This window comes from Populus nigra, chromosome 1 (assembly GCF_951802175.1).
Source record: "Populus nigra chromosome 1, ddPopNigr1.1, whole genome shotgun sequence".
Classification (NCBI taxonomy): Eukaryota; Viridiplantae; Streptophyta; class Magnoliopsida; order Malpighiales; family Salicaceae; genus Populus; species Populus nigra.
In genome coordinates this window covers 49,098,626-49,111,163 of record NC_084852.1, presented here as the reverse complement: position 1 = coordinate 49,111,163, position 12,538 = coordinate 49,098,626, and the positions used below count along the sequence as shown (strand labels likewise).

Below are 12,538 nucleotides of genomic sequence, written 5' to 3'. Positions count from 1 at the left end.
TGGACTGTCCCAAATTTTATATTATTTTAATTTATTATTTTAATTTGTTTTAGTGATTTATCTCTAGTTAAAAACTAGTTGATTTTGATTTTTTATAAAAAAACAAGATTGAAAGAAGAGAGATCAAAATAAAAAAGACATCAAACATGGATGACATGCCATGAATTTTATAAAAGATACATTTTAGTTCTTAAACATTAAAACACATGCAAATTATATAATTTTATAACCTCAAATTATCATTGTAGTACATATCCTTTATGCCAACCACTGGTCATTTGGGAATTAAGATATGGACATTTATATATAATCATAAAGGTATTAATGTTATAGCAAGGCCTCATAATTGGCCAATGATCCTTCCTGGAGATTTCATTTTCAAGATCAACTTACTATAAATTAGTAAGGTGTCGTGTCTTGTGCAAAATCAGGTGAAACAAACAAACAATTAGTCATTTCCTTTTTTAAAAAAAGTCTTATGGATAAGGTTCTTCTGATCAGATCACTTGTCTTGTCGGACTCTTTACATTAAATAATCACCACCAAGTTATTTATTTGATCTTGAACTCAGAATGCTCCATGAATAGCGTCTTTTGATCTTAATTATTTTATATATCAAATTTATTAAACTTTGTCTCCCTTGACGGTGGATTCTGTTCCCAATGGATTTCAAATGAAAAAAAAAAGTTGACCAGGTCAATTTAATTGATCCCATTATACAGCCAAACAAAATATAACTTGTTTTAATTTTCATTAGCGTAACTTAACTAATCAATACTAAATTTATTCTCTGGAGATCACTGATTTGAGTTTTACAAATTTCAGGGTCATTGAAAGTTAACATAATCGTTAACTTTAGGGTTCCTATAATTAGTCAAAGTGCATACAAGTTGATTCAAACACTCGCATTAATAATAAAAAAATTACAACTTGTTTTATTTTTTATAATAATATTATTTTATTTTTAAAAAATTAAAATAATAATATTATAATTAATCTAGATCGACTCTATCATTTTATAATTCGAATCGGGTTTAATTACTATAATTTTTATCCAATAAAATCCCTCAAATCCATTGATTGGAGGTGGAGTAGTTTTTTAAAAAGTTTTGATGCAATCATTTGTTACAAGTGAGAAAACTAAAACAATTAGGATTCAAATTTACTTCATTGATATAAATACAAAATATATTCAACAACTAAACCTTATGTGGCCATTAGAAATTTGAAACAATCAGGCAGCATAAGATCTCGATTAGCAATTTATTAAGAATCGAGGTGATTAAATAATAATAATTGTTATTTGTTTCATCTGTTCATGAACAGTAAAAGGTCAGTAGCTAGTGGGGTCATGAGATTACTTTTTGTCAAGATATCCTTGAAATTCGAGAGATTTACAAGTTGGTTTGAAATCTTTGTAGTAACATGGGCAAATGATGGCTTGTCCTCTCTCGATCCACTTCCAAAATTTTATGCCCCACATACCCGATCTTCTCCTCCGTGGCCCGATTCAAGTGGTGGGAAGATAGGGCACGTGGATGATCCAGATTTACTGATGGGTAAGGAGTATTATATTTCTCACCTTCACCACACTCAGTGAATCCAATTCCGGAGATTCATTAAAGGTTTTGGAAGGGTGGTAGTATTATATTTTTAAAAATGTTTGATTTTTTTTAAAAAAATTAAAATAATTTTTTTAGTGTTTTTTATTATTTAGATATACTGATATAAAAACTAAAAAAATAATATTATTTTAATATATTTTTAAATAAAAAAATATTTTTTACACACTTTCATGCAAACTCTAAATCTCAAATTTCTTATAACTCTTTACTCCAAGAAATCAAGCATACCATACAACACTTTACGATGGTGCTTGGTACAAGAATGTTAAAGATTTCTTTTTTAAATAATTTGAGATGCCAGGTATTTTTGTGTCTGGTAATCAAAACATCTCAAATTCCTGGAAATCTCATAAAATTAAATTTGATATATTTACCAGAATATAAATTTGAATAATTAATATGTGTTTCAATGAATTTAATTTAGTATCCAAAAAATTTATTAGGAGATAGTTTATTTTATTCAATGATTATAATTTTATACAATTAATTTTATTATTGGATTCATTTCAATATAATTAGTTTTGAACACTGAGTGATTATATTTTAGAACCTGTTTGGTTATGCGGTTGAACCTGTATTTGATTAATTTTTTTTTTTTGCTAAAATTGAGTGTGGTTTGTACTTTTTGAATTGTTTTGATGTGCTGATGTCAAAAATAATTTTTAAAAAATAAAAAAAATATCATTGACATGTATTTCGGCACGAAAAGCTATTTGAAAAGTAACCATTATCACACTGTTAAACACGCTTTTAAAAAGTAGCAAGTTTCTTATTATAAATCAAGCACTTTACGATTAAGAAGATAATGTTGGTAAGATTGCATTCCTAGTAAATATCTAAAAACGAATCAAACACAATAAAAACAAATAAATTAATAAAAAATTATTTTTAATTAAATATAAATATTACATTCTCAACAATCAGATATTCAATGATCATATTTCATACAAATATCTAAAAACTCAACTATCAAATCGTAGATTTTGGGATCTAGCATGATTAAGATGTCACAACTCAACTCATGCATGCATTTACTTTACAAATCTGTCTTTCCCTTTTTTTAAAAAAAAATTTATTTTTAATATTAGTATATTAAAATAATAATAAAATTAATCTAAAATAATAATAATTTTTTTTTAGAAAAAGGCCACAGCACAGTACCAAACCGCTCTACAGCTAATAATTTTTCATCCTGGGCATCATCAAAACCAAAGCAAGCTTTTCAGTGTTTTCTATTTTTTCTACTCTCCTTTACCTTTTCATAGAAGTATTAATTTATTTCCACAAAATTATTGTGGCGATTCACAATAAGAACAAATGATGGACCTCAAAGTGCCACGATGAACACAGCTCTCTACCTCACCATCCCTAGCTAGCCACCTTCACAGTCAATTATTAGATTCAGCTCCCTCGATTTCTATCCTCCAATTTGCCCCATATGTGTTTTGTCCAGACATAATGATTCATGATCGAGGGGCAAAGACTTTGGCGACACCATTTTATAGGCACGGTGCTCCTATTCCTTAAATACTCTTTGTTTATTTTTCAATGATAGAAAGACAGAGACAAAGGGAGACTTGTTTCTAAAATTATTTAAATTAAATTTCTTTTATGTTCTTGTTGTTTTAACTAGATACATTTCTGCCTTCTCTATGTCTACTATATTTTCTATCACAAAAGGTTAATCAAGCATAACCTTGATCATGAGATTAGCAATATGTAATTATCAAGGAACATGAACATCATCGGGATTGAGGAAGGGGCTGGCTAGTGTAGGTGGAGGCTACTTCTTCATCCTTGTGGCCTTGCAAATTTCAAGTTCAGAATATTAGTTTGGTGCATTGTCAATTTAAAAATCAAGGTTAATTGACACTTTCAAGACCATCCATGAGAGAGCAGTGAAACATTTATCATGCAACCACCAATGGACTCCAGCTCATGCCCTTGTACATTGATTTGGAGAATTGATCTGGTCAGTTTGTATCCATACTTTAATTAATTCGCTATTAAATTCTTCAAGGTTAAGATAATAGATTATACTTAGAATTTTAACTAACAATTTAATGTTTTAGGTTCTGATAATTCCTTAAAATATTATTATAGTTTTGGTGATTAAACCGTCACGAGTTCGAATCTCATTATTTTTATTTTATTTTCTAATTAAAATCTAATTAATAACACAAAATAGTATAGACCCGTGTAAATTTTAAGTTAAAAAAACTTTTATTTAAAGAAATATATTAAAAAATAATATAAATTATATTTGGTATAATATCACCTAATAATTTAAGCTTTTAAGTTTGAATGATTAATCACATAATGATATTGTCTATTAATTAATTACAAATTATTAATTAGTTTATAAATATGAAATTATTAAAACATCCGAACATTTTCTTATTTAAAGCAATCCATGTGTATAGATGGGAGATAATAGACAAAAAAAAAAAAAAACAAATTATACTAGATTTTCATATAAATTGCTGAGTTAACCGATAAATGAAAACGTGTGAGTTTCATTAATACAAATAATTACTGATATTTCATAAAAAAGTAATTTTTACAATAATTTTATATAACACTTCTCATATATATATACATTCTCAATTCCAAGAAGAGACTGGATTCATTAGTTACTTTCGTAGACATAATGTTTACATTTTTTTACCTCTTCGAACTCGAGATTAGTGTTTTAAGATAGATAAATACATATAAAAAATATAGAATTATATTTAGTTAAAGAGAAAAAAACATGCATAAAATAAATATCTCAACAATTTTAAAATAAATTTTTATATTTTCAAAATAAAAAACACAAAAAAAACATGTTTTCTTTATTTTCAGTGTCTCAAAACAGTAACTAATTAATATCAAAATTAACTCCTTTTTACTTTTCAATTTCCGGCAAATTAATTCACATTAATATGAATATTTATGAGAAAATGTTTTTGGAACAAATCATTCCTTAAACTTTCTCATCAGGTATGGTAATGGGTACTAAGGGTTAGATTTCTTCTTAATACTTATATTTTATTCATTATTTATGGGGTTAAAAATTTATACGTTTATAAATTGTTTATAAATTATCAATAGGGTTTCGAGTATTTAATGTTTATCCATTATTTACTATTATTTATTATTCAATAAAAAATAATATACATATACATATGTGTGTGTGTGTTATGTTAATATTATGATATGTATATATTATATTGTATTAAAAAAATTAAATATTTTACAAATATATCTATATAATATAAATATTTATTTTGAATTAGATTTAATTTTTTTAATTGGGTTTAATAATATCTATATTTGATCTATTATTCATTAAATAAAATAATTATTTAAAAAATATCTACGTATTTAACTTGAGTCAAATTAATATTCACTGGTTTGAATTAAAGTCTCAAGGTCTCGTACGTACCTAAAAATCACCATTAATAATTTTGAATGAACATGCAAGTAGGTAAGACGTGGCAGTGATACAAATTTTTTTTGTAACATTAAAAAAAACCATCCATGAAATTTCCAAGAACCATGAGATCATCTCCATCACCTGGTCACCCAACAATCTGGTAACAATCCACGTTAGGGCCAAAATCGTCACCAAAATAATCCCACCCTATATATATACACGCGCACACACTCTGACAACAACGTTATCCCTCACCTCCATGCTCGCACTTCACTCCCCAACGCAAGCTCACAGTTGAAGCAAAGAAATCAAGAAACCATGACAACGTTTTCTTACATTACATTTCTAGCAACCTTAACAATATTCATCTTAACTTCTACAGTTCGAAGCTGTCCTGCTTCAGATAGGGCAGCTTTGCTAGCTTTCAAAGCAGCTCTCCATGAACCTTACTTGGGCATCTTCAATTCTTGGACGGGCACCGACTGCTGCCATAACTGGTATGGTGTCAGTTGTGACATGGAGACCAAAAGGGTTGCTGACATTAACCTGCGAGGTGAATCTGAAGACCCCATTTTCCAAAAAGCTGGTCGGTCTGGGTACATGACTGGTTCGATCTCTCCTTCTATTTGCAAGCTCGAGAGGCTATCCAGCCTTACTATTTCTGATTGGAAAGGGATCTCAGGTCCGATTCCAGCCTGCATCACGTCTTTGCCGTTCTTGAGGATTCTTGATTTGATCGGGAATCGGATTTCTGGTGAGATTCCGGCAGATATCGGACGGTTGGAGCGGATGACCGTTTTGAACATCGCCGACAATCTTATAACAGGTAGGATACCGAGATCCTTGACTAATCTGTCGAGTTTGATGCATCTCGATTTACGTAACAATCGGATTTGGGGCCCGTTGCCTCTAGATTTCGGGCGCCTTCGGATGTTGAGTCGGGCTTTGTTGAGCCGAAATTATATTAGTGGGACAATTCCCGATTCAATTTCTAAAATCTATCGTCTCGCTGATCTGGATCTTTCCTTGAATAATTTATCTGGCCAAATACCGGCTTCATTGGGTAAAATGGCAGTCTTGGCAACACTAAATCTTGATTCCAACAAATTGTCAGGAAAAATACCTGATAGTTTGTTTAATTCAGCTATTGGTAACTTGAACTTGAGCAAGAACTCATTTCAAGGATACTTACCAGATGTTTTCGGGCCGAGATCATACTTCACGGTACTTGACTTATCTTACAACAATTTCTGGGGTCCGATACCAAAATCTTTGTCCCAGGCATCATTTATCGGGCACTTGGATTTGAGTCATAACCGCCTGTGTGGGAGGATTCCAGCAGGGCCTCCGTTCGATCACCTCGAAGCCTCATCGTTTGCTTATAATGCCTGTCTTTGTGGGAAGCCACTTGGAGCTTGCCAGTAGAGAAGAAAATGTTCAGATCGGCGGAGAACGGGATTAGTTTGATTTTTCGGGTTTGGTAATAGATGTTTGTATGAATATTATGTAATGTAACAGTAACTAAAAGTGTGTTTAATTAGTTGCGTTGTTATGGGAATTAATTAAAAGGTTTCATGCACGTAAACCTTGCATGAAATGGAGCTTTGATGCAATGAGTGTACCTATAAACATAAATTTAATACCAAATTATCTCAAATCAAATGATAAAAAGCAAATTAATGTTCTTTTCTTTTCAGTTTCTTTCTCACTACCTTCCTAGGCGGGCCCGTTTAGTGCTAACTGCGAAGAACCAAAGGTGTTAAACTGGGCTAGGATTAGGATTCCGATCTCCCTAACCTTGGTTTAGATTAGTTTAAATTTAAAATTGACTTGGTTTGACTGAGTCAACTTATAATTTACTAAACTCGGTTTCTGAATATGATGTAGCTAGTTTTAATTGTTGTCTTGGACTGGGTTTGAAAACTCTCCATTTCTATTTTTTTTCCTCGTTTAAATGACACATAAGAAATGACTAATTAAGTCAAATATTAATTTCCAGCTATTTGCTAAAGTGATTCTACTTTTGTGTTTTATTTTTCTTTAATTTATATAAAATAAATGAAGCCACGTTTGGTGGCACTGATCTGGACCCAAAATGAAAAAAAAGAAGAAGAAAAAACCGACAGTACTGATTCATGCGTGCAGTAATTAATTAACTCAAATGATGTGCAAAAGCTACATTTTGGATTGATTTTTTTTAATTTATTTGAAAAAGTAAATGAAAGTTGTACACGTAACGAATGATTGCTTATTTGTTTTTAATAACCCGTGTTTTTCAAAAACAAAAAAATATTTGAAAAAAAAATGTATAAAACCTGTTTAAAAATGTAATTATAATTATTTTTTAAAATATTTTTTATTTAAAAATTTATCAAAATAATATTTTTTATTTTTAAAAATTATTTTTTAAATCAGCGCTTTAAAATAATTTAAAATACTAAAAAAATATTAGTTTAAAATAAAAAAAATAACTACAAATATTTTATTTTGAAGAGGTTTCAAATTCGAATTAGCCTTTTCAATTTAGACGATCAAGTACATTGATAATTGGATTGAAAGATCTGAATCTTTTTGCTACAGTTGTGCATAATAATTTAGTAACCAGTACTGGCCAAGCATACGTTGTGTGATGAAGCTTTTTTCTGGGACATGGATGGGAACTGTTGTCAGTGGCGATTTAATTATACACAGCTCGTCAGCTCCTATTCCTATACAAAACAAGACAGTGCACGTGAAGCCTTAGTGAGATAATGACATCTTTGCTTTGCATTCAAAGATGAGGGCCTAGCGATGGACGAGGCAAGCAATTTTCCCTGGCATCTGCAGATTTTTGCATACCACAGCTACATCATCGCGCACAGTACACACACACCCACCCACCAAACTAGCCATGCCTAATTTACACATGAAGTTCATCTAGAATTAATCTATGGTAATTGCACTGATCATATGCTTTACTTGTCGAAATGTTTACATAAATGGAAGGCTGACAGATTCTTGTGCTTAAAGGATGCATGTGCGGCCTTTTTACTTTCTTATTTTTATATTCTTGTATTGTTTGGATTATAGGATAATCCACATTTGCAGGAGGGGTTAATGCCCAAAGTGAGATGATCCCTTTTAAGAGGTAGCTAAATGTAATAACTTTTTAGAAGGCTAGTCATCTCACGAATTCGGCATTATTAATGATTTCCATTGAAAGTGGTAGGATGTTTTGTTTTTGTAGTTTAACTTATTTTTTAAAATGTTTTTAGTATGAAGAAATATTAAATAAATGTTTTTTTAAGTGATTTTTTTTATGGTTTTAGCGTGTTAATGTTAAAAATAAATAAAAAAATATATAAAAAATATTATTTTAATATATTTTTCATTAATTTTTTTTTTAAAAAACACTATATACCGCATTACCAAACATACATGCTCCTAGTACACAATTAATTAGCACGCAATTAATTATGTCTTCGAAAGGAAGATGCATTATAATAGAAGATTTGAAGGAATTAATTGGGCAATAACCTACAAGTTATATAGGTTGAATTTCTTCTTTTTGGTTATGGCAGGGCATTGAGTTACCTTTGTACTTTCTATGCTTGAGTGATGGTTTAAGAATATAGAATGTATGCTGCTATTATGGCATCTGGATGCATGCAGAGCTGAAAGAACATGGGGAGAGGGGAATCTCTCCTAATGATCTCATCATGTGGATAGGTCAGATTCTTAGATGTAGGCTGCAGAAAACTAGAATTCTGAAGGAAGCTTTGTTAAATCCGAAGTTTTCTATTCTACAATTATGTTCAAACAGAAATCTATTTAATTAGTTCTGAAAGTTGCAAAAACACTTTGCTCCACAGACAAGCAAGTGAGAGGTGTGCATTCATCTTTTTTGTTGCATGGAAGAATGTTGAATTTGCTTTATGCTCTCTTTATGTTTGACAGGGGGCAGCTTAAGAACAGCCCATGTATTTCTTTTCTTTTTCTCTTTTAAAGAGTAGCATATGTTCTTCTTGCAGGAATTCTTTTAAACTTGTACTTAGTTTACCTACGAGCTCTTCAAAGGAAGATGGCATGCATAGTTGGTTGACAGAAGACATTTTAATTAGAGGAAATGTATTCTTCTGAGGTATAACATTTTGTTGACTTCATAAAGAAATGTCTGACTAATTGATATGTTGACGTAGTTCATTTTTTAATTAATTTTTCACACCACTAATTTAGAGTTTACGCTTGTCCCTTGTATATAAGGAAATGTTTTCTCCATAATTGATTGAATTTTTCGCCACAGATTTCGTAAGGAAATGTTTTTTGATGTATTTGATGAGGCCCAAATCTATGAATTGCTTTGTCAAGCAACTAATATTAAACAATGAGGTAGACTGACTCCAATATACTTCGCTGAATTGAAACATCTTTGGCAGGAGCTTGATCAACGACGTCCAATTAAAACGGTGTGTGCTCAAGATATCAAAATCCGTCAAGAGGAGATCATGAAAGATCGTATCTATGACTTTCTTGCAGGTTTAGATGATGTCTTTGATAAGGTTCATAGTGATTTCCTACAGACTAAACCCCTACCAGGACTTGATGAAGCCTTTGGTTACATTCGGCGTGAAACTCAAAGTCAAATCATAATGTTCGGTGGTTCTTCTCCATCTGGCGCCCTTGTAGATCCTGCTGTTGCCATGATATCTAAAGCGTCTGTTAATGGATCAACTGAAAAGGATGGAATAATTTGCTCCTATTGTAAGAAAAGACAACGTAATGAGGATAATTGCTTAAAAAAAATAGCTTTCCTGACTAGTACTTGGACCGCCGAATCTATTGCAATGGGCAAGATCTGACAACCATGCTTAAAACTAAGTTATTGCAATACTGAAATGCATTTCAATGGCATTCATTACATGATCCTTTTCTGACTAATTGATAGCATGTTGATTACAAACCACTTTGCAGAGAAAACAAGACGTGGAAGAAACTAGCACTGAACATTTAATGAAGTACATGTATAGTATAGCAATCTCACAGGAAACACAAACAGAACACACTTTTATTTGTAGGACACGATCGAAAGGGTAGAGCCTATTTCACTTGAATGACAGAACACACTGTTTGTATGACAGTGAGTATTAGAAGAGCCCCAGCTGCAACAACAGAGATGGAAACCCATGGATTATGGAAATAATTTTGTTTCAAGGCTGCCATCCATTTGTGCCTCCGCTTTCCGCAGTAGTTATTCAGACCTTCAACGACATCAGCAAAATAAAATTGTTTATTGTTAACAGCATTTCCTCTGTCAAGATCATGGAGAACACTCATAACTGCATCATTATCACTGAGCCAATTATCTATAATTCCTTCCTTAGCAAGTATTTCTACATCATTAGTACCACGAACAAGGAAATTGATGGTAGCGATATAGTCACTTACGTATTGACGTCTGCAATGGCATTGCTCAAAGGCGTGGATGTTTCTAAATAACTTCTCTGTATGATCCTCTAAAAATAGTGGTGGTATTTCCAGTACCCCTTTATGAAAATCAAAGTTCATGTCAAATATTTTTTCCCTGGACCCCAACTCAAACTTGATTCCAGATTGATGGAGCTCCATTGCACTTGGTGCGGTGAGAGTTTCAAGAGGCTTTGACTGTTTCTGCTTTGCTGGCCGCTGACACTTTCTTAGAAAGTCAACAAAATGCTCTACTTCAGAGGATTTGATTTGCTTCAAAATGTCCTTTGGCACCCATGAACCCTCAAATGTGCTTGATAAGAAATCACGAGTAAGCTCAATCATGGAACATCCGCCCTGTCTTTTGGAAAGCTTAAGCAAGTCGTCAAGAATGAAGAACGGAATCTGATTTTCAAGCAAGCACGTGTCCATCTTTATGTCTTCTATCATCCACGATTTACCGAATATACGGTCGTTGTTTATTCGGAAGGAAGCGTCAAGCTGTTTCAGGAAGACCATAATGATGAACAGTTGCGCAAACTTGTCTCCTTCTCTGCAACAGCTGCAATACATTCCTTGACACTTAACTCACTCAGATTAAGAAACTCTTGCAGGTATATTTTTTTATGCTCTTCCATTTCTTTCAGCTCTTCTTTTCCATGGTGAATGGGCCCAATGGAGACTAGTTGAGGCTTGTAGGCATATTCCTTCGAGTCGCGTAGTCTCTTAGGAACTCTATAGATGGAACACTCATCAGAGAAGGCATGCAAGGTTTTCAACTCCCCTTCCACAGACGCTGTTAATTTGTCAATGACAAGCGAAACATGATCATTCCTTTTCATCTGCTCAGTTGATGTTCCGACTTTCTCCATCCTGTGACACAAATCTCAATTGATCAGATGTTTGCCGGAATCACAGAGAATCATCAGATCAATCATTGAAATGATCTCTACAGTCAAGATTACCAAATCATTTAATTAATACGGATGCTTAAACAAATTCCAACACAAATGTAAAGAGGAAATGAAAATATCACACAAAATATTGTCAAACATTCACAAAAATATTTATTACAACATACATAGCTTCTCTAAATTACAACTTGCATACTTAGATTTGCTTGAAAACATATATAGAGAAAACACTCAGCGGCCTTCTGGCAGAAACAAAAAACTCACTCAGTAGCTCTAGGTTTTTTCACAAACTATGGTCTGAAGTGTTTCTGATCAGAATCTTCTTGAATGTTCTGTTCCTGCATTTCTCCATCAGTTCTTATTCTACACAAAGTCTTCGTCAATGTAGACTTTTGCAGCTAAACAACAAATCAACATTATTATCAGGTGGATTGACTACAGCTGTTTTTTTTTTTTAAATAATTTTTATTTAAAAATATATTAAAATAACATCTTTTTATTTTTAAAAATAATTTCTTACTTCAACACATTAAAATAATTTAAAATAAATAAATAAAATTTAAATTTTAGAAAAAATATGATTTCAAAAACATTTTTTTTAAAGAAGTTATATTTAGTATTATGATGTATAATATTTTTTAAAAATAATTTTATTAAAAATAATTTTTTTTTTGTCAATGTCAAGCGAAACATGATTATATTATTCCTCTTCATCTGCTCAGTTGTTGCCCCCCAACAGTCTCCATCCCGTGACGCAAATCTCAATTGATCAGATGTTAGGAAAAAAAAAAACAATTAAACTTTGGGAAAAGAATGAAATGAATTATGCCACGAAAGCTGAATTTATGACTGCAACTTCATGTGCACGTGCAAGCCATATGATTGAAGAAAATTTTTGAAGAACTTAATTTCAAAAGACAAAGGCCTATAACAATTTTTTATGTGACAATACTCAACAATTAAACTTTCAAAAGACAAAGGCATATTGATGTGAAGTTTCACTTCTTAAGAGATTTCACAAAGGATAAGACCATTGAGATCATTTGTTATGAAAATAAAGATAGAGTTGTTGATATATTCATCGTCTAAATAATGAATGATCGGTGAAATTTATAAGCCATATCATTTGTTATAGACCT

At 31.5% G+C, this 12,538-nt stretch overlaps 1 protein-coding gene and 1 pseudogene across 1 annotated transcript; one reads left to right on the top strand and one right to left on the bottom strand.

Annotated features, from left to right (window-relative positions):
- The first annotated feature begins 5,273 nt into the window (after positions 1 to 5,273).
- Positions 5,274 to 6,656, top strand: LOC133691977 (DNA damage-repair/toleration protein DRT100-like). Its single transcript, XM_062112647.1, has one exon. It carries the CDS (start codon positions 5,362 to 5,364, stop codon positions 6,466 to 6,468), a length of 1,107 nt encoding a protein of 368 aa, XP_061968631.1. The 5' UTR covers positions 5,274 to 5,361; the 3' UTR covers positions 6,469 to 6,656.
- Positions 6,657 to 9,890: 3,234 nt separating this feature from the next.
- Positions 9,891 to 11,772, bottom strand: LOC133704086 (UPF0481 protein At3g47200-like; annotated as a pseudogene).
- Between the last annotated feature and the right edge of the window lie 766 nt (positions 11,773 to 12,538).